The 24,212-nt window shown below is 34.0% G+C and overlaps 1 protein-coding gene across 1 annotated transcript in view; it reads right to left on the bottom strand.

The window, feature by feature from the left end:
- The window catches only part of GALNTL6 (polypeptide N-acetylgalactosaminyltransferase like 6), a 1,129,500-nt gene that overhangs the window by 624,517 nt on the left and 480,771 nt on the right, over nt 1-24,212 (bottom strand). Inside the window, exon 3 of the mRNA XM_008705050.2 lies at nt 19,458-19,596. Within this exon, the coding sequence (XP_008703272.1) occupies nt 19,458-19,596 (139 nt within the window). The remainder of the gene's footprint in view (nt 1-19,457; nt 19,597-24,212) is intronic.

Below are 24,212 nucleotides of genomic sequence, written 5' to 3'. Positions count from 1 at the left end.
GGTACTTTCTGTGATTCCTTCTCAAAATTACTCCAGTCAAATTTCTGTCTGTTTCTAAGGGAACCTGTTCTTAGACAGAGGCATATAAATCCTACTGTACTTGCCAAAAACAGTCTCTTCAATATAAAGGGATGGTCAAAATTCTCTAAGGAATGAAGTTATGAATAACTTCGTAACTGCAGTATGAAGCTTGCTATTTGCTACACTTGGAGACATTTTTGAATATCTTTTGAATAAGATTTTTAAAAAATATTTTCATACAAGCCATCTTTCATATAATCCATATTTTCATATAAGCCATACAAGCCATTAAGTTAAGAGATGTTTTATTTCATTCAACTTCTTAATTTCTGATGCTCTGCTCAGAGCCTTCTCCATGCCTATGACACAGTGGACGTATAAAAACAGCCTTATCTTACGTAATCTTTGCAAAGGACTTAGTACAGTAGTATATCTGACCATAGCAAGGGTTTGATAAATCCTACCATTCCCATTATTGCTGTTATTGCTTTGTAATTGCTATTATTTTACCTGTCAAGTCCTCTATGGAAGGAGGGAGGAAATTAGGAGGGACAGGGACTGCAGGAGGGAAAGTGAGAGACGCTTAGGATATGAAGATGAATAAATTACAGTTTCTTCCCCTAAGGATTCACAGACCAGTAGGCAGATATATAAAATGATTTGACTCAAACGAGACAAGTGACATAATAGACGGCACACGGGAATCAGAGCCCAAAGGAAGTATGACTAACTTTGTCTGGAAGAATTAGGGAAGTCTTTATAGATGAGTCTGTTAAGAAGAGATCATGGAGGGTCTTTAAAGTGATTCTAAGGAATTTGGACATTAGCCTGAAGTCAACATGAAATAGTTCACATGTTGTTAGTGATGAGAAAGATAGGATCATGTTTACATACTTCTCCAGCAGCAGGGCAGACAATGGAGACAGCAGAGATGAGACAGAAAGATTGGAGATCATAATAGTTTTGGCAAAAGGTAATGAGGATGCTGATCTGATTTTTTACTCTAAGGAAAACCAGCCTCTTTGTGACAGGGTTTAATCTGGTTGAATAATATTTAGTCATTCTAGTACTTAATCTGCTCCAGAGAAAATTGAATTCACACCCAACCTCAGCCACTGGATTCGAAGAGCTGGGCTCCACATGACTGCTTCTCCGCATTACTAGAAATACTGAAGCATATCCAGGGCTTTATTAAGAATCTGCAACCTGTGTATTTTAGGCTTCATCTCAAGTTAGGTGGAGAATGGAAGCATGTTAAATATGAAGACAATATGGTAATATGAAACTGTGTTGAAGATATAAGCAAGATAAAGTCAAACACAATTTATATATTATGGTTACAGATAGGTAGCAAACTTAGAGTAAATAAGGACCAATTAAAACATTTGTGGCATTAAGCTTATAGGAATATGAATGAAAATGCCTGTAGTTATTGCATTTCATATTGCTGTGTTATTTTAAAATAAGCATTTGCATAAAATTAATTTCGAGTTTAAGAATGGCTTAGAGATGAGCCATTAAGTAAGAGATGTTACATAACATCTTTTTGTTAAGTAACAATTTACCTAAATGGATGGCAAAAACACTCTTCAAATTTTAAATGCACCAGAGACAAAAAAATTGTTTAAATTCTTTAAAAACTTACTTGAGAGAAATGACAAATCATGAAGGTATTTTAAAAAGCTAACAAAAAAATAATCTATAAATATTTTGCTAAACCAGTCTATTAATGAAAAGAAATGGAAAATTTGTCATACTCTGTGTTTTCTCAGAACAAAATACACAAACATTTTCTGATATTCCTTATTGGTATTTGTTAAACTGAGAGATTTAAAAATTATTTTTAGTTTACGGCATTGTTTATTTTAAATATAATGTCATTCCTTTCCTACTGACATTAATTTGTCTTATAATTTCATTGGTTTCACAAAAGAGTTATTTCAACAATAGCAATAGACCAAACAATAAATTTTAATTCAGATATATAAAATAAGTACCAGACTTATTGTGATATATATATATATATGGTTTTTTTAAAGAGTTATTTTATTTCAAGAGTTATTTTATTATTCATGCAACACGTGTCAACATTTTTACTATGGGCATTTAGCTAAACTTGCATTTGAGGTTTTTAAGACTTTCACATTCTCCTCACCATCACCTAAACATTCCGATGTGGAGAACAAAAGCAAAAGAAAAAAAAGATAAATTTCCTTACAACTTACAGCCCATTGACAAGTCCTTGAGACCGGCAGCATGACCCTCCTCTAGGAACTCAACTGTTGCGATGTTAATACTTTGCTAAGGGCAAAAGTCAACCTTAGCTTAACATTAGTCCAACCTCCAGGATCTTGTAAGTCTCCTTTAACATATAAAAATTCCTTTGGAAACTTCCTTTATCTCTACCCCTCTCCCCCAAGATATATGTTGGCAATCATCCTCCAAGCATATGGCCTCCTGGTATACATCTGAAGAGTCTCATGACTAAGGTTTTACTAGACAGTAGTAAATGACCTTTTCCTAACAACAGCTAGCCCCTCAAAGTCCTGGACACCTTGCTTCCAAAGTCCCTAGAGATTTACGCTATCCCTAACCCCCTCCCTACTTGAAAGTACATGATCAGCCACTCCGGGTGCCAGTGTAGCTCTTTCTGCCCATGGGTCCTGTCCCGGCGCTTTAATAGAACCACCTTTTTGAACCAAAGATGCTTCAAGAATTCTTTCTTGGCTGCTTGCTCCAGAACCCCAACATTTTTCACATGGCATTCCCTCCTACTGCCTAAGGCTAAATATTTAGTTTTGGATACACTATCAAAAGACTCATTTTTAAAATTCAAACTCTTGGATTGCAAGATTTGAATAAAATGTTTGAGTGAATGTTTTTGCATATTTTAAAATTAATATTTCTATTAGTTTATCTAATGTATGGCTTTATTTTTTTTTGTTGTTTTATTGTTTGTTTTTCCATCTGCTTATATTAAATATATCAGTCAGAATGTTATGTTGTGGTCATAAACAACCCCAAATGCCAATGGCTCAAAATAACGAATATTCTTTCTTGCTGGCTTATTTGTTTGCCACTGTTTGGCAGGAAAGTCTCTGCTCACTGCAATCAGTGCAAACAGCCAACTTTTTTACCATTGTTAATCACTCTGCCAGAGGTAAATGAGAACACTGATGGGTCTCAGGCTGGTAAATAAATGGTCTGTCTCTAAAATGACATATTGCTGTCTGCTTACAACTCATTGGTCAGAATCAGTCACACAGCACAAGTGCCTAGGAAGTGCAATCCTATATGGTCCAGAAGGAATATAACCAGAAATATTTGTCAAATAACACTAATGAACACAGCTATTTTAGTCTTCTATCTTCTTTTTAAAAAAAAGAAAAAAGGAAAAATAGAAACTACCTGATAAGACTAGATTTAGATTAGATTTAACTAAGTCTCTTTAATTTCTTCATAGTCAAAAAAAGTTACAATATTTAAGGTCCCACATCTATGGAAACATAGCTGCAACTACATTTTAGAGCTGCAACCACATTGCAGAAATCATCAAGTTTTATTCCTTATCTAATTGGGAATTGAGACCCTTAGAGATTTGGAAAGTTACACATATATTATCTTACAGTCAAATTGGGAAAACAGTGTCCTGGGTGAAGACATGGAACAATGATGTGGCATTAATCCTGACCTAGAAAGTTTACAATCTTTGGAAAAGTATTTATAACTCATACAGTTAGATAACACAAAACAAAGAATTAGAACCCAATATTCTTCACTTCTGCTTACATAATTCTGTAGAAATGTGATCGTCATTCTATTTTTGGCTTTTAAAATATCTCTATATTAATGCAATCAACTAAAATTATGCAAATACTGTATTTTTTTAAATGGGATAGGCAATTTGTTTATTACCTCAAACATTTTTGTGAAATGTATAATCTATTCTCCATAAATCTTTTTGGAAGTAAACTGTTTAATAATATATATGAATAAATGTCTATAACAAAAACATTATGATAAATTATCATTTGAATACAGGCTCTCAAAGGGCTTGGACCACTGGACCCTGGACTATTTGGATCACTAATATTACACTATTAGAGGAATAAAATAAGTAGGCATAATTAAATTGTTAAAATCAGTGATAAAGAGACAACATTAAAAGCAGCCAGAAAAAAAGATATAGAAGTCTGGAGGAACATAGACCAGAATGATAGCAGACTTCTTGTTAAAAATAATGCAAGATAGTGAGGAAGTGGGGCAACATCTTTTAAGCACAGGAAAAAAAAATTAAAGAGAAAAAGTTTTCTTTAGTCAATGAAATGTACTTCAAAAACAAGGCAAAATGAAAACATTTTCAGATATACAAATATTGAATGAACTCCTTCATCAGAAAACCTGCACAAAAAGTAATGTTGTACGAAATCCTTTAGAAAAATTATACAAATGGAAATTACTATCTAGGCAAAAAAATATAAAAGTAACAGAAAAAGTAATTATGTGAGTAAACAACGAAATGAGTATTTTATTTTCAAAATCTAAAACGATGATTGACTCATGTATGGCAAAAATGATAGCAATGCATTTTGAGATTTATAACAGAAATTGAAGCAAAATGTATAGCAGCAGTAGTATAAAGGCCCGAAGGAGAGAAATGGATTCATGCTTTTCTAAGGTTCTTATACTATAAGTCAAGACATATAATATTACTTAAAGGTAGACCATAATAATATTTTTTCCATCAACCCTAAGCAGCACCTAAGATAACACAGTAAGGAGTTATATCTACTATGCCCCCCAAAATTAAATTGAATAATTAAATATGCAGTTAAACTGAAAGAAAGTACAAACAGAGGGAGAATAAGATTAAATAGTAAAAATAGAAAAGCAATGGTAAAACAGTATAGTTGAGCCAACCATATCGATAATCACATTGAATGTAAATGGTCTAAACATACACATAAAAGGGATGGATTTTCAGAGTGCTGCCTGCTGCCTCCAACAAACTCATTTTTAGTATAAAGACGCACTAAGTTTAAAAGAAAACGTACAGGAGATAGATCATACTAACACTAACAAAAGTAAAGCTAAAATGGCTTTATAGTTAGTCAACAAAATAGATTTCAAAGAAAAAAAAAACGTTACCAGGATATAAAAGTCATACATGATAGAGATCAATTCTCCCAGAGGACATAACAACACAAAATATATGCACCTAATAACAGTGTATCCAAATATATGAAACAGAAGTTAATAGAACTTCAAGGAAATATAGATAATTCCACAATTACAGCGAGAAATTTACTCTTTAGATTTGTTTTGCTCCTCTTTTTCTGGTTTCTTAAGGTAAAATCATAAATTATTGATCTGAGGACTTTTTTTTTTCTTTTCACAAGCACCAAATGATAGAAGAGTAGAATGATTTCATTCTAAGAATTATTTTAGACATTCAAAAAATTTTTAATATTTATTTTATTTGTGTCCACTTCAAAATATTTTCAAATTTCCCTTGAAACTTCCTTTGGACACACTGGTTGCTTAAAAATATGTTTTTAATTTACACACTTTGGTGATTGCCTTATTTTTCTGTTATTAATTTTTAATCAAATTACATTATGGTTGGAGACTATATTTTGTAAGATTTCAGTATTTAAAATTTGTGGTATTTGTTTTATGACCCAGGATACAGTCTATAATGATGAATGTTTTATGCATACATGAGAAGATATGTGCTTTGCTGCTGTTGGGTGAAGTGTTTTCTGTTTGTTTGTTTATTTATTTATTTATTTATTTTTCCTTAATGCTTCACCTTTTCTGCATTCTTTGGGTTGCTTATACAACTTTTAGTATTCCATTTCAATGAATCCATTGTGATTTTGATGCTATCTTTGCATATATTTTAGTATTTACTTTAGGGATTACAAAAAACATATTTTTCCAGTGTACTTGTAATACTTTTAATATTTTACCGTTTTACTATTAATACAGAAATTTTTTTTTTTTTAAAGATTTTATTTATTTATTTGACAGAGATAGAGACAGCCAGCGAGAGAGGGAACACAAGCAGGGGGAGTGGGAGAGGAAGAAGCAGGCTCATAGCAGAGGAGCCTGATGTGGGGCTCGATCCCATAACTCTGGGATCACGCCCTGAGCCGAAGGCAGGCGCTTAACTGCTGTGCCACCCAGGCGCCCCTTAATACAGAAATTTTATTACTTATTACTATTATTTATTACTTCTTATTACGTAGGGCCCTTTATACTCCCTTTTCTACACTGCAGTCATTTTACGTATCTATGTATATTGTAAACCACATCAGAAAATATATTTTTGCTTTCAACTCTCGCACACGTTTTCAGGAACACAAGAACTCAGTATTGTTTCAGCGCTATTTTGAGTTCTTATGTCCTTTCCTCCACCTCTTGCTATTGTTTTTCTTTAGCATTGTCAGTCAGCGGAGCCACACATCTGTCTAGGTTTTAGAGTCAAGTTCAATGGGATGAGAATCACATATGCTTATTCCCACTTACCAGAAACCAGATTACTGTTAGCGGGCTTTCATTACAAATGTAAAATATTTTACAGCTCTAGGGATATCCAGATTTTTCTGCTTCATTTTGTGGCAGTGTCAGTTGGATTTTCGAGAAAATTTTACATTTTGACTAAATATCAAGTATTTGGCATGATGATATTTATCATGTTCCTTCATTAATATTTAAATGTCTAATGGAAATTTAATTATTTCCAGTCTTTTATAACTGATAATGGTAAATGGTGGTTTCTCTCTTTTGTTTTTCCTTAGAAATACTTGCTGGGGATTTAGAAATTTTATTGATCCATTCAAAGTACTAAATTTTGAATTCATGTTTTTTTCTCTTTTTGGCAGTCATTGATTTGTTATTTCCTTTTTATACTTATTTTACCTAGATACTTCATATGAAATTTTTTCTTGCTTATTTTAAACATTTAAAGCTTTACATTTTCCTATAAAGACTGTTTTATATGTATAGCATTTAAACAAGTCTTGGGATGTATTTTCTAAATAATTCCATTTGAAATATTTTTTAAAATTTTTCTAGTTTAATATTTGACCTGTGGGTTATCCATAAAAGTATTATTTAGTTTCTAAATATTTACATCTTTTCTACATATATTATTTTTTGTTGATTTCTAATTTAATTCAAGTTGATCATATGTCAAACTCAGTATTAACTCACTTCACTGAAGTTTATTGAGAGTTTGTTTACGTACTAACATATGGTCTATTGGGGTAAATATTTCCTGAGAAATTGAAAAAAAGTTTATTAGATGATTACTGAATGTAGTGTTCAATAAATGTAAATAAACATAAATTAAGCCTATTTATTGATAATTTTGTTTAAATCTCCTATATCCCAATTAAATTTTTTGGTCCTCTTTAATCAATTACTGAGAGAGAACTGTTAAAAGTCTCTAAAATATATATTTATTTAAAGCCATTCTTTCAAAAGTGAAATTTAAACTTAGTATTTAAAATGACTATTTTGAGAGGACTCAAAGTGAAGTGAGTTTTTTGTCTTCTTCCATTTAGAGTAATATTGAGAATGGAAAGAAACATATGATTTGACTTGTATATATTCTTAATATTTGTTGATAGATTTGTTCAAGTAACAGTAGCATCTGTAACAATATTACCACATCTTTGCTGATGAAATACGCTGAGGAATGGCATGGTCGTATGCTTTTAATGATTCTTTAATTATATAAACATATTTCAGATTAAAATGAGAATATATACACCCCAGGTGAAACTAGGAAACTTGGAACATTTTTCATTTAATGTTAAATGTGTTAAAATGTTATTGCATAGTAATGACTACAATAAACTGGCAGAGAGTTATATTTTGAGTTTCCTCTGGGGCCTGCATTCTCCATGATTTTGTGCCATTCTTTAATAATCATGGTAATTCCCTGGAATGGTAATAAAAACAGACAGTAACAGCAAAACAGCAAAACAGCAAAAAATTCAGATCCAGTCAGTTCATTACGATGTATGTGGGAGGGAAACCAATTCAAAATACTACAATTTGTTTGACTTCATTACTACGGGGGGAGGAAGGGAATATATATATATATGTATATATACACAATATATATATATATATATATATATACACTATATATATATATATATACACACAATCTTGGTCTATATATATATATATACACAATCTTGGTCTATATATGGTCTCCTAATATATATATATATCTATATATGGTCTCCTAATATATATATATACACACACATATATATATATATATTTAAATATATCAAGAGAACCACTCATGCTCAAATAGGAGAGGAACTTTCTTTATATTCTTTTAACTTTTTTGTCGTATGATTTCTTGTGAAACCATTTTGGTTCAGCTCAAGTTCTTTCAGCCCCATTCTCAAAAGCAGCAGAATAAAATGTCAACTTGGCATCTGGCTAGTGACAAGCATACTATAGAGCATATCTATATAAGTCATTTCCAGGCACCAATTTACATAGTAATTGTTTTAATGTCAGCATATTCAATTTTCAATGGCTGCTTTTAGTCACACTGTTTTTCTGTTCTAATCTTGCCATGTCACTTGGGTTTGATAAAGCAGTGATAACTGGCAATTTATTTTGCCTTTGACAGGCCTGAAAAATTAGTTTGGAATGCCAAGTATATGTAAGTGTGTTTTTTAGTGGAGGTGGGAGACAATCACTACGTAGGTATGTGTGCATGTATGTATTATTTGGTTACCTATTACATAGGAACTGTTTTGTAAGTTAATATTTAATATGGTAATATGCTTATCACTTTAATGTAATGTGCTATTTTATGTGTGTACTGAGGAACAAAAGAGTTTTTTGTGTTTCTGCTTCTGTATGTTCATTGTGGCGTCATGGCAGAAACACAACACAGAAGGAAGAGCAAAAGAGGAGGTGAGAGAGAGGCAGGGATCAGCATACAGGTGTTGGTGTTTTCTCAGCAATTATTTTTAGTGCAATAAAAGTCTTTTAAGTATTTTAGATGGGGAATATAGTGATCTGCCTTAACTCTCAGAGCTCACTATTGCTCACTCTGCTGACTGTATTGCACAAGAGCAAGAGGGAGTGTGTGAGGTCCAATTATGAAGTTATTCTAGGATTCCAGTTAAGTAATGAGAGTGGATATAGTTGAGATTAAGAGAAGTGCATGCATTTGAGACCCGTTTGGCACTACATTTTGGGTACAGAATTAATAGGTCTTGGTAGATGAGATCAGTAAGGAGAGAGTAAATACAATGAGGAAACTGGGGCCAGTACAGAGCATCATTGAACTTTAATATCTAGCCATCAGAAAAAGAAGAGCTGCTTGTAAGGGAGACTGAAAAGCCCTAGGGATAAAAAGCAAGTGTGTTTCCATTCCTTGAAACAGAGACAAGAGTGCTTGAAAAAGAGAGAAGGGACAAAGTCAAGTGTTGCTAGAAAGTTTCATGAGACAAAGACTTTTAAATATACTGGATTTTGTCAATGTGGAAATAATTAGCGAATTTGGCAAGAAGAAAACTGATGGCATGTTGGGTCTTTAGTCAAATTAGGACTGCTGAAGAGTTGAACAGGAGTTGAGTATCTATGTAGAAGTTGGGGTTGATAGCTGGCGGGAAAAATAGGTAAAGAAGTCATTTTACAAATGTGGAGATACCAATGCTTTTATCATATATGTTTAAATTTATTCCAGAATAATAAAGTATAAAAAATAATAATAGCTAAATTCTCCACTTCTTTTTTTTTTTTTAAAGATTTTATTTATTTATTTTGACACAGAGAGACAGCCAGCAAGAGAGGGAACACAAGCAGGGGGAGTGGGAGAGGAAGCCCAGCGGAGGAGCCCGATGTGGGACTCGATCCTGGAACGCCAGGATCACGCCCTGAGCCGAAGGCAGCCGCCTAATGACTGCACTACCCAGGCGCCCCTAAATTCTCCACTTCTGCAGACAAAACCAAACATGTCAAAACTAAGAGGCACTTATCCCTACATACCAGTTACAAAACCCTAGAGATTAGTATGTCATTATATTGACTCAGATGATAAGGTCTACCAGAGGAATTAATCACTTCATCTGGTAACAATAAAGAAGTGAAATAAAATTATTTGACTTGGAGAAAATGGAGAGTGATTTACTCTTTTAAATAGCTTTATTGAGATATAATTCACATACCATGCAGATAATTTGTTGTATCATTTAGGGTGCATGATTCAGTAGTTTCTAGTATCTTCACAGACTGTATAACCATCAGCATAAGCAATTTTAGAGTATATTTATCAGTTCAGAAAGAAATCTCATACCCTCCTCTTCTCTCCTCACAGCCCTAAAGTAACTACTGTTTATTTTAGTTCCTATGGATTTCCCTATTCTGAACATTCAGGAGAAGGAATACATAGTATGTGAAATTTTGGGTCTGGTTTTCATTTAGCATGATGTCTTCAAAGTTAATCCAAGATGTAGCATTTATAATTATTTTATTCCTTTTTAGGACTGAATAATCTTTCATTGTATGGATATACCACAGTTTTTTACACGTTCATCCATCAGTGGACATTTGGGTTTTTCTACCTTTTGGCTATTATGAATAGGCTGCTATAAACATTCATATATAATTTTCATGAGGACATTGGTTTTCGTTTCTCTAGATAGGGAATTGTTTGTCACACGGTAATTCTGTATTTAATTCTTTGAGGAACTGCCAAACTACTTTCCAAAGCATTGATGCCATTCTGCATTCCCAACAGCAATGTGTAATGGTTCCAATTTCTCTACATCCTTGACAACATTTATTATTTGAACTTTTGGCCCATAGTCATCAAACTAGATGTGAAGTAACATCTCATTTTGGTTTTGATCTGCATTTTTAGTGACTAATGATGTTGAGCATCCTTTCATGAATTTGAGTATTCAGATGATCTGCCCATATTTTAACTGGGTTATTTGTCATTTTATTATAAGAACTCTTTATGTATTTTAGATACAAACCATATATCAGATATATGATTGGCAAATATTTTCTCTAATTCTGTGGGTTGTTATTTTGCCTTCTGGCAGTATACTTTGAAGCTTAAGAATTTTTCATTTTGATGAAGCCAAATTTATCTATTTTTCTTGTGTTTTTTATACTTTGGTATTATACCTAAGAATACTTTGTCAAATAAAAGGCCATGAAGATTTATTTTCACATTTTCTTCTTTTAGCATTTACATGAGGTCTTGGATACACTTTGTGCTGATTTTTATGTTGTCTGAGGTAAGGGTTTAACATCATACTTTTGCATGTGGCTATCTAGTTGTCTTAGTACTAATTATTTAAAAATCTAATTTTTCCACACTGGTTAGTTTGGGCACCCTTGTCAAAAACTCAATTAATCATGGATATATGGAATTATTTCCAGACTCTCAATTATATTCTATTGATCCAAATATCTACCCGTATACCGATACCACACTATCTTGATTACTGTTGCTTTATACTAAATTTGAAATCAGGAAATGTGTGTCATCTTATTTGATTGCTGTTCTTCAGGATTGTTTTGGCTATTCTGGTCCCTTTGAACTCCATATGAATTTTAGATCAATTCACCAGTTTCTGCAAGGAAGTCAGCTGGCAGCCTGATAAGGATTTTTCTGAATCTATAGGTCAGTATGGAGTGTTTTGCCATCTTAACAATGTTAAATCTGATCCAAAACATGAGATGTTTTTTCCATTTCTGGAATTTGTTTCAACAATGATTTGTAGTTTTCAAAGTATTAAGTTTGATGTTACTTTTGTTCAATTTATTCCTAAGTACTTTGTTCATTTTGATTTAATGGTGAATGGAATTGTTTTCTGAACTTCATTTTCAGATTATTCACTGCAAGTGTATAAAAATAAAGTGATTTCTGTATGTTCCTCTTGTAATTCTGTATATTCCTTTGCCACCTTGCTTAACTTGATTATTAGCTCTAATAGGGTTTCTTGTTTTGTTGTGTTGTGTGTGTGTGTGTGTGTGTGTGTATTACTGAGGATTTTTCATATAGAAGATTATGTCCTCCTCCAATAGAGACCATATTCTTTCTTTCCAATGTAGATGTCTTTTATTTATATTTCTTCCCTAATTGCCTGGGCTAGAATGTACAGTACAGTGTTGAACAGAAGTGGTGAGAGCAGACATCCCTTTTACCCCATGACCTTATGGGGAAATGCATCTCGTCATTCACCAATAAATATGTTAGCTTTTAAAACTGGCAGATTTTCAGAGCACCTGGGTGGCTCTGAAAGTTAAGAATCTATCTCTTGGTTTCATATCAGGTCCCGATCTCGTGGCTCGTACGATCGAACTCCATGTCGAGCCCCATGTCAGGCTCCATGCTCAGTGGGAGTCTGCTTGGATATTCTCTCCCTCTGCCCCTTCCCCAACTCGTGCTCTCTCTCTCTTTCTCTCTCTTTCTCTAAAATAAATGAATAAATCTTTCTAAAAATGGCAGATTTTCTCACTTTTTTAATAAATAAGTTCAAATATTAACTACTACCCATCATTTCAATAAACTGTGGGTGGGAGTAAAATGAAGAAAGAACAAATTTAGGATTGCTATTGTGGGATTAATCTGACAGAATAATATGCATCACTAAATCAAATTACCATTTTCTTCTCTTTAAAGAATCAAAGTTATGGGGCGCCTGGGTGGCACAGCGGTTAAGCGTCTGCCTTTGGCTCAGGGCGTGATCCCGGCGTTATGGGATCGAGCCCCACATCAGGCTCCTCTGCTATGAGTCTGCTTCTTCCTCTCCCACTCCCCCTGCTTGTGTTCCCTCTCTCGCTGGCTGTCTCTCTCTCTGTCGAATAAATAAATAAAATCTTAAAAAAAAAAATCAAAGTTATGAATCCCTTTTTCAAACTTATGCTTCCAGTTTTATGTATTTGATCCTTATCATGTTATAAGGTTACACAAATATACTTTAAAATGCATTAGACATGATTTTTAAGCAGCTGTAATTTTATTTTAGAAGGTTCTTTTGATTTTATTTTTGATTTTGTGTGTGCACTGTACAACTTTTAAATTACCAGTCTTTTAGACCTCAGTACCCTTGTGTTCATCCTCATTCTCCCTTTCAAAGAATCTGCTTCATGATCTGTCATTTATTCCAAAAGCTAAATGTCTGACAGCTCTTGAACTGTTACCTATCTTAGGAGGATTTTCATTTCAATGGGACATACCTTTTAGTTATAGTGATAAAAACTCTTCCATATCTTTCAGGCTTTAGTCAATAAATGAGACATGTGTGTAAATTTTTGTTTGTGTTATTTTATCATGGCTTTTAAAACAATGATCCTTGGAAACATACAAATGTACTAAAGTCTTCCTAGTTTGCATAAACAGGCTCACAAAAAATACTGAAAGATAATCATTTGAATTATGGCTGTGAATGATTATTTCCTATCTGTTGTTCCTGATCATTCCTCCCCCAGTTTGCTGCTTATAATTTAGCTGTGTATTTTTTCTTTCTTTCAGCCATATTTAGACATACCCTAGGCTAGAACCACATTTGATTCAATTGATACTTTTCCCATCTCCCTCTGTGAAGTATTCATACCTGACTGGGGTCGATGAATAGTCATTTTAGCTTTATTTGTTTCAGAATTCACTTGTAAATTTGTTGAAAGAAGACACTTCATCAACTTCACAAGTAAATCATAATAAAAACATGAAAGAATGCCAGTGCCTCCCACATTTTTATGTAACTTTTGAAGTTGAGAAATAAAAAAACCCATCCTTGAACATTTTTGGATGATTAAACTCAAACATTTCTGTGAATGATTTCTAGCATTCAATGGACAAGAGTCAAAACAGTTAAATAACACTTGTCTAATTCATATAAAATTAAAATATTCTAAGCACATTCGCTAAATTATAGTTTTAAAAATTAGACACATATAATTATTTTTCCTCAAATAACTCAGAATTGACTCACCAATTTAATGTTTTTACAATTTAAATTTTAGAATTATAAGTAACTTGATCGCCACATATTTTTATCTTCATGATATAACTGGAGAAGAAGGAAGAAAAGCAGAAGGATTATCATCAGAAAGAAAAGAAATAACTGAATATATGATGCTGCAACTGATTTGGTAAACCTGGTCTTAATTTTAATAATCTTAGTACATGGTGAGATACATAAAGAAAGTTAGCATCCACACTTGGTGAAGTGGGTAAATAGAAATTAAAAATGACAGGGGCGCCTGGGTGGCACAGCGGTTAAGCGTCTGCCTTCGGCTCAGGGCGTGATCCCAGAGTTATGGGATCGAGCCCCACATCAGGCTCCTCCGCTATGAGCCTGCTTCTTCTTCTCCCACTCCCCCTGCTTGTGTTCCCTCTCTCGCTGGCTGTCTCTATCTCTGTCAAATAAATAAATAAAATCTTTAAAAAAAAAGAAATTAAAAATGACAAATTGACTTGTTCAGCACCACAGTATAAGTCATGGAAGTAAACCTTTTTAGAATTATCAGTCAACATAATTTCCAGAAGGCAGGAATGCTTATACTATCAGGCACTAAAATAAATAAATAAATCAAACAAACAAATAAATAAATAAATAAATAAATAAATTCACTCAAAAGTTTGTAATGTTGAGAAATTGTGTTTTCTCATTATATACAAAGAAGATATTAGGCACTATTCATCTAGCGAGGAATCTCCTCTCCTCTGGATAGATGTCCCCATGTAGAGGGAAAGTCATTAGATTAATACTCCTTTCTAGGAGAAAGAAAGACACACAACTGATAAATTTGTGTTAGTAAGTTTATCATGCTTGGCTCATCCCCTCCTTCATTTTTCTGCTTTGGAACTTGCTTGCCTGCAGAGGTCAGACGTCTAACTCTGCCTTCCATGCCTTATATTATACAACTGTCCTTGCATGTTTAGCAATGCCTATGACTTGAAGGCTGAATGTGCCTCATTCTAGAGTTTGCAATTAGCCCACATCTACATCATGCCCACTGAGAGAATCCTATCGATACTAAAAATAAGATTTTAATTCCCAACCATTTCTGGGCCAATGTCTCATTTGGTTCGGAAATTGTATAAGGAGCAGGGTTGTGATATAACTGCAATGCTACCGAAAGCACTCATATAATCAAGAGATTGTAAAAATTCTTGCATATTTTCCCAAGAGTTGAGATATCACAGAATTTTTTCTCGATGTTCAATATCTTATTTATTGCCAAAGTCATTAAGCGATCTCAGAAATATAAGTGAAATAGAAAGAAAAGTTAAATGAAAAAGAAAAGCCACAATTCAGAGTAGAACTTTTTTTAGTACAAAAATATCCCAGCTACTCAGCCACCTTATAAACTTATGCTTGATTAGTGTGTATCTTGATTAGTGTGTATACACATGACTATGTATCCGTATAAACACGTATTCCTTTCTAACAGCAAAAAATGAACCTCAAGTCATGATGCATTTACCTAAATCCTCTGCAAAGCCTACCTCAACTCTCTTATTATACATGTACTTATGCATCCTAGTCTCATGTATTTTTTCTCTTCATAGTTGTAATATCATCTCACACACATTAATTAGACCACATTTGGGGGAGTATTTGTGGTAACTACTTATAAATTTATTTATGTCTAGGGAGTAATACTCACTCAAATATTTTTCAATCTTATCTTGCTAACCATATATTCATACATAAGTTTATCAGTTTCTTTTCTATGCAAGCCATCCACCCTTCCATGGTTTTCTACTTCCCTATTTTATATGTATTTTGTATTCTAAGTACATGCTTCATATTTCCCATCTTGAACTGGAAGTCAAAATAAAATGTTCTACAGCATACAGAGATGTGGCATCCCAGAGGAGTGACTGCATGCAAAGAAAATGCGCAATCAGTATACAGGTGAGGGGAGATTGAATCGTAGTAAAATGAAGCCAGGCCAACAAGATACCCACTGACTGAATATTTGTCATGCAGAAACTCACACAACAAAATTCTTATCAGCTTTGCATTAAATAAAATACAAAAATAATATGTTTTAAGGACATATCTCAGGTTGAGCCCCAGTACTATGAATATAGACATAATTAGGCAGTAATTCAAGAAAGGAGTATTTAAAATGCACAGATAGGTCTTCAAAAAGTCCAAAAGTCAACCAAAAGGGTAGGATGAGAATCTGGATGAAGGGGTAGAAACTTCGACGATACCAAAGCATAGATGGTAAACAAAACAAAACAAAACAAAACAAAACAAAAGAAACAAACAAAAAAAAAACCCTAAAATGTAATTTACAAGATAGGGAGATGCTAAAATTATTTGGAAAAAATGTAAGAAATGTAAAAGCATAAATGAGAACCTTGGAATTTATTATTAGGATATGAGTAAGAATGATTAAATTATTGGACACATGCCAACTTACTTTCTAATATATATGGCTCCTCACTTAATGAGAATCTATTACTGACTCAATGAAATAATACAGCCAAAGGGAAGCAGTTCATTTTTATGAACAGGTAAAAGAAGAATGTGCTCTGGATTGGGATTTCTGAAATAACTCATGTTCTGAAAATTCTTCACAGTGAACGAGAATGTACGTGCACTAAGCATGTCAAACACCTAGAACCACGATTTATTTTTTTTAACTTGTTAACTGTAAGAATATGAATGAGTAGAGAGAGCACTTATGTATACAGAGTGATCTATAGTGTAGAACAGTGGAGTAAGAACTACAATTCTGTGTTTTGGGATAAAGACCAAATTAACCAAAATTGCAAGATATGATTCCCCAATATTTTCCATTACAAAACCCAGAGCAAAGAAAAATAAATTCTTCTCTTCTGGCACTTTGAGCCTGTAATTTGAATTGGCTGACTGCAGACGCAAAGTTTCTTAGAAGTGTTATGTTTGACTATAAAAGTCACACAAATTTTGCATTCTCTTCCACCGATTCTGCCAATATGAACAAGTTGTGGTCAATTACCTGCAGCCTAGTTAAATGGATAATACTGGATGGAGTGTGTGTCAGTTTGCTTTCATAATTTCAAGAACCACTTACAAAGAGCTACATGTTTTTGTGGTTATCTGTGCCTGCATTTTGAGAAGCACAGATAAGGTCAAATGCATAGAACTTTACACAGTGGGATTCCTATAAGATTATTTTGTTTGTTTTAGGCTCTCAATTTCCAAGGTAGGACCTTGACAAAATGAGGCTGCATTGGATTTCTCTTCCTGCGTCTCTGAGAGTCAGATACTAACTAGAATAACCAGGGTAAACTATCACTCCTAGTAGTCCTGCACTTAATCCTTTGCAATCATCCATCTCCAGCCCTCTAATAAGGTTTTGTTTTTTGTTTTCCTAAGGGTGCGTGGGTGGCTTGGTCTGTTGGGCATCTGCCTATGGCTCAGGTCGTGCTCCCAGGGTCCTGGGATGGAGCACTTGTTGCACTCCCTGCTCAGCTGGGAGTCGGCTTCTCCCTCTCCCTCTGCTCCTCCCTCAGCTTGGGCTCTTTCTCAAATAAATAAATAAAATCTTTAAAAAAAAAAAAGTTTTTTTTTTTTTCTATTTTGGTGTCATTTTACTAGGTGAGTGTCCCACTAGATATCCAGCCTCAGCAAATAAGTAAAAAAAGGTCTGTGACCATATTTTAGCCACATTTATCTCCCCTAACATTTAGAATAATGCCCTCTGGTACTATAAACTCAATAACTCTAATAAAAATTTCAAAATATTTTTCCATTTTCTTTTTCATTATTGCCTAAGAATATCTTTTCTCAAAAGGTGGTAGTTATGCTAAAAATACACTCTGAGAAGAATGGGACTATCAGCCTTCCTTTGACTCCAGTGATTTTCTGCACTGTTTCCATCTGCAATTCTTTCCACTTGAATACACATTAAAAGATTGGAAGTGTGCGGGTGGGGGAGGAGGGGGATGGAAATTATTCTCTGAGCACATTTATTATGCCAACAATGCAATTTAATGCATCTTTGATGGTGTGCAATTAGGTATTAAAATTTCTCATAACTAGAAATGTTCTCGGTCAGTGGGAATTACTATAGATAATTTCAGGTAACCTGGGAATAATTTGGCTAGCTAGAAGGCCGAGACCAATATATAAAGCATTCAGTTTAGGGAAAAATTGATTTGTTCTTCACATCAATCCTCTGCTTAACTATATTGGGAAATGCAAATTCACATAAAACCTGAGAAGGAAACCAGGAATTCTTTTATATTTTAAAATAAATTTATAAAGGTACAATATGGCAACTAAAAAATGATCCCCCAAACCATAATTTACTGATTTTTTGGAAAGGGTTAATTATTTTTGCACAAAATTAAGAGCTTTATATTACATTACTTGATTTGATTTAGATTCCTACTTCTACTTTCATTGTTGCCCTTATTTTTTTTAAAGATTCATTTATTTATTAGAAAGAGAGAGAGAGAGCATGAGGAACTGAGGACGAGGGAGAGACAGAATCTCAAGTAGACTCCCTGCCGAGTGCAGAGCCCAACACGGGGATCCCAGGACTTAACCCTGGGATCATGACCTGAACTGAAATCTGGAGTCGGAACTTCAACCAGCTGAGCCACCCAGACGCCCTGCCCTTGTTTTATTTTCTCTGACTTTCTTTCTCTCCCACCTGTGCTTCCAAAGGGAGATTGAGGGGAAGGCAGTGGTAAACATATTGGTATAGTTGGATAGATTTGTCAAATATGTATGGCAATTCCACAAACTCTAAATTCTGATCACATTGTATGTTTTTGGCATGCTTTTGGCATTGTATATGCTAACAAGAAAATCATAACAGACTAGGAAAAAAGTACAGTAAGCAATGTTAGGAGTAGATGGGGGATTTCAGGAAAACAATATATGATATCATTCTTGCTTCCTTTTGCACTATAATGTTTAGCTACAGTTCACTGAACTCACCGTTAATTGGTAAGCTACAAACAATTCATAAAGTGATGGGAAATTGAGCAACCAACCATAACCTTTGGATTACGTGTGCATTTATTGTAGGCATTCTTTACGTAAGATGTAGCAATAATGGCACTGAATATGGCTGGAGTGAAAACTGAAGTCATATACATGTGGACAGTTCTGACATACTAATCACCAGAAAATAACATCTTCAAACACTTTATTTTAAATGGAGATAATACAGGCAACTCCATGAAAATGTGAATTAAATTTTAGAAAATTGATACTTATTCTTTCCTAACTTTAAGAATTACTTCAATTTAAATTTAAATATTTAAGATTATGAAATATAAACATATTTTTAAAAAATTATTATGGCAAAATTTATAGTTACATATCTCACTGTGATAAACATTAAATATAATTTTAAAAAACAGACAAAAAAAAAAGAAAACCACATTGCATATGGGGCTTGCTGATACTCACTTGGCATGGCGAATATCTGGCAGTGACCGCTCTAGAGCAATATTGTTGCTGACAAAAATATTGAAACCATTTTCCCTGTAAGCTGAGTCATCATGGTCCTCTTCAGTGAGGGGGTAAGGTTTCCCATGCTCACCTTTCCCTAGTGGGAGAAAACAAAATGGGATTATCATCCCTACAAAAACGAGTTAATCTTCTCGAACAGATAATAAGAGTTAAATATGTGTACTTCTTTAGTCACCTGTTACTATGCTCCATGGAAAGCCTTTTATTATAACATATTATTTTATTTAGAAAAAACAAATATGCTTATGACAAAAAGCAAACAACACTGAAGTAGAAAGTACAATCATCTTCCAGAGACAACCACTCTGAAGATTTTGTGTATGTTTTGTAACATTGGTATGCAGCTTGTAATGTACACATTGGTATAAAGCTTGTAATGTACACATTGCCTTACAATTTGATTTTATCCAACTTAAAAAAGCCATATTTCCATTTACTTCCAATGGATATTATATCATTGTATCCTAATTACACCATTCCACTAAAGATATACTTTCACATTACTTCTAATTCTTCCTATTAAAAATAATGTTGAAATAAACATCATTGTTTATACATTTCTAGTTTTGTATTTTTGGAAGGGGAAAGATAATTCCTACAAATAGAATCTTGAATATCTGTAGAATAAATTATGATAGTTTTCACATGTCTTCAGAAGCATTGGATAATATTTTGACATTTACTGGTGAAATATATATTATTCATACTTTAGTTTGCTTTTTCTTGATTACTTATAAAATTAATAACTTCATATACATTTAAGATTTGTATTTCTTAGATCATGAAATGATTGTTCAGAGCTTGTAAAAATTTTTTTTAGTGTTTTAATTATTTTTTTAAAGATTTCATTTATTTGAGAGAAAGGGTGAGCTAGAGAGAGAGAAAGAGAGAGAGAGAGCATGAGAAGGGGAAGAGGGAGAGGGAGAAGCAGATTACCTGCTAAGCAGGGAGGCCGAAGGAGGGCTCGATCCCAGGATCCCGGTATCACGACCTGAGCCAAAGGCAGACGCTTAACCGACGGAGCCACCCAGGCGTCCCCTTTTATTTGTTTTTTAAAAACAAATTTTATATTATGTTTTTTAAAGTATTTTTTTGTTTTTTTAAACAATTTTTATGTTGTGTTTATTAGATCTTTGTTAATTATATATAATCTAAATATTTTCTAAGTTTACTTTATTTAAATCTAATTTAAGACTTCTGGTTTTCATTCTGCATGTAAGGAGTTTGGAAGTTACTACTGTCCATTCTAGGACCCTGAAATCATGGCCCAAGCAGAAATCAAGAGTCTGACGCTTAACCAACTGAGCTATCCAGGCGCCCCTACATAATAATATTTATTCTCCCCTCTTCCTCCTTTCTTCATGTGTACCACTTTCAGATTCCTTGTTTAATTCTATAGTCAACAATAGATAACACTGGTGTCAACAGGCACTTACTCAGGTAATGACTTTAATGTGATTGCTGTTAAACATTGTACCTGAGTGTGTGTTTGTGTGTGTGTGTCTGAGTATATGTGGTTACAACTTACCATGTTAAGAAAGAACACTTCTAGTGCCTTTTAAATAAAGGTAGTTTTTCATGAACAGAATATGAAAGTTTACCAAATTCTTTTTCAAATTTTACAGGTTTTTTTTTTTTTAAGATTTTATTTATTTATTCGACAGAGACAGAGACAGTCAGCGAGAGAGGGAACACAAGCAGGGGGAGTGGGAAAGGAAGAAGCAGGCTCATAGCGGAGGAGCCTGATGTGGGGCTCGATCCCATAATGCCGGGATCACGCCCTGAGCCGAAGGCAGACGCTTAACCGCAGTGCCACCCAGGCGCCCCGAAATTTTACGGGTTTTAAAAAATATTTTCACCGTATTAACCTTTGATTTTGCAATATACGATTTGTTTTTAAACACTGAAATATTTTGTTTGTTTGTTTGTTAGGAAGTTTGGCTTCTGTATCAGTAATCCCTCAAATAAAAGTGAAAGCTTCTTTTTTTTTTGGCTTCTAGCTTCTTCCCTAATGACATTAACCTCAGTAGCGGTGATAGCCAAGATCAAACAGCTGCGGAACGATAAGGAATTATATGCTCAAGAAGCAGACTGAAAATCCCTCCAATTTTAAGGGAGAGAACCAAACATTTCTAAGTGTTACACTTTAGGCATCAAAAAGGAAAATACTGGATCTCGCCTGTGTTTTTGTTATTTCTTAGGATAAAATGCCGTTGCTTTTTTAACCTAAAAGGGAAATAGATCAGTCAGTGAGAAATTTCATTTGTATAACACCTAATTGTTGAGCATCCACATCCAAGGGACTATGTTAAATCATGACGAACATTTTCTTTTTCTTTTTTTTTTTTTTAAAGATTTTATTTATTTATTTGACAGAGATAGAGACAGCCAGTGAGAGAGGGAACACAAGCAGGGGGAGTGGGAGAGGAAGAAGCAGGCTCATAGCGGAGGAGCCTGATGTGGGGCTCGATCCCAGAACGCTGGGATCACGCCCTGAGCTGAAGGCAGGCACTTAACCGCTGTGCCACCCAGGCGCCCCATAACGAACATTTTCTAACTCAAACTACAGAATAAACATTGTTCCACCCATGTTACATGTAAGTAAGCAAAAGAGAGACTGACATTTTCAATAAGGATTTCCACAATCAGCAATTAGCTGATTTTTTAAAAAAGATCTAAACTTTTAAAAGATCTAAATCTCCCTCCACTAAGGGGCCAAATACTAGATAAGGTCTTTGGACCTTACATATTCTCTAGTGTGAACTGGATTTATAGACACTCTAGAAATCCCAGTTAATAAGAAAATCATAGTGCATAGTAGCCTTTATTTTCTTTAGTGAATTTTTATTTTTTAATTTATATGCCCTAAGTGAAATGTATACATGCAGCCAAGGCTTCTTTTCAGTAATTTTTGTAGAGATATTTTTAGTGCTCAGCTTTCAGATTCAGCCACTTTAAGACTACAAATATAAATTTTAAAGCTACACATTCATTAAAACACCTGCCAATCAAAGGGAAATTCATTTTCTCTGTACAGCAATTTAGTCTTCAGACTGGTAAATCTCCTGAGACAAGGCTTTTCAAATGAATACGTGATACTCTGGAGTTATAAAACAAAACTTGTGAGTCACCAGTGATGGCATACTAGAAATTTCTTCATTGCAGTTGTGAGAATAGGTTTTAAAATTTTATGTTCTTATGCACAGAGCCTGCAGTTTTTACTGCAAATGCTACTAACTCATCCTAAGTTTTAATATGGAAAGCCTCAGGGACTGTCGCATCCATGTGGTTTAAAGTTTCTTCTGTAAAACGGCAAAACAGAACAGCAAAAACTCCAAACAAAGCAACAAAAATAGGGGTATGTTGAAAAATGCTTTATTACTCAAAGGTGTTTTGAGTGATTATTAGTCTACAGGTTTACAGATTTAACATTTTAAAAATTCTAATATACCTTATTCTTATCAATTGTAAATTCAAATCAGTCCTTTACTTGAAATGTAAGAAATAGTGTGCTGTCCGCTATGTTTAAAATAGTATGAAAAGGGGAAGATGGGTGGCTCATTCAGTGAAGTCCCACTGGCTTTTGGCTTCGTCATGATCTCCAGGGTCATGAAATCAAGCCCTGTATCTGGCGCTGAGCTCAGGGCAGACTCTGTTCCTCTCCCTCCCCTTCTGCTCCTCCCCCCTGAAATAAATAAATAAATAAATAAATAAATAAATAAATTCCATAAAATAGTATGAAAGGTGCGAGATATTTTAAATAATCAGATATACAAAATTAATATTTTATCTACATGTATAGCTATTACATAGAAAAATTCCATCTTATAAATATGTCTCTGATCCTATGTATTCAAGGCATATAGCAGAATTCAAAAAGTCTCATAGTGCACCTGGTATTTATCCTCCAGGTGAAATGACGTTTCATTTAGTCTGGCATACGTATACACTTGGCATTATTATTATTTTTTTAATGTTTATTGAGTACCCACTATATGCATCACTGGATGTGGAAAGGGAAAATGTGTATAGTATGACCCCAGTCCTGAAAAAGCTAGGATATACTCTGACTAGTAAGATATGGTCTCCTGTGAACTGAACGTTTGTGTCCCCACAAAATTCTTAGGCTGAAATCCCAACTCCAGATGTGCGGGCATTTAGAGGTGAGGCCTTGGGGAGGAGGTGATCAGTCTGTGAGATTAGGACTCATGAGTGCGATTAGTGTCCTTGTAAAAGAGATCCAGAGAGCTTCCTTGCCCTCTCACCTTGTGAGGACACAGCAAGAAGACAGTCCTTGATGAACTGTGTACTCTCCAGACATTGAAATTTATTGGTGCCTTGATTTTGGACTTCCCAGCCTCCAGAACTGTGAGAAATACATTTCTGTTGTTTCCAAGCCACTGAGTCTATGGTGTTTTGCTATCACAGCCCAAACAGACTAAATCAGGGCAAAACTATAAAACAATTGTTGTGAAAAAGAAGCATGGTATTTGGGGAAGTGAATGAATTGGACAGTAAACCCTATAAGAATTTCAAAACTGTGGCAAACTGAGGACCTTTATATGGCTTGGAAACTCTGGCTGGAAAGAGGGAGTTTACAGCTCAAACTTGAAGGATAGAGAAAGATTTACATTGTTTTAAGAGGTCTGGGGCTGGGAAGACTGCATAAGAATTGAAATAAATGAATTTGTA

The sequence above is a fragment of the Ursus maritimus genome, unplaced genomic scaffold (genome assembly GCF_017311325.1).
Source record: "Ursus maritimus isolate PB19 unplaced genomic scaffold, ASM1731132v1 scaffold_11, whole genome shotgun sequence".
Taxonomy (NCBI): Eukaryota; Metazoa; Chordata; class Mammalia; order Carnivora; family Ursidae; genus Ursus; species Ursus maritimus.
This window is presented reverse-complemented; position numbering and strand designations above follow the sequence as displayed.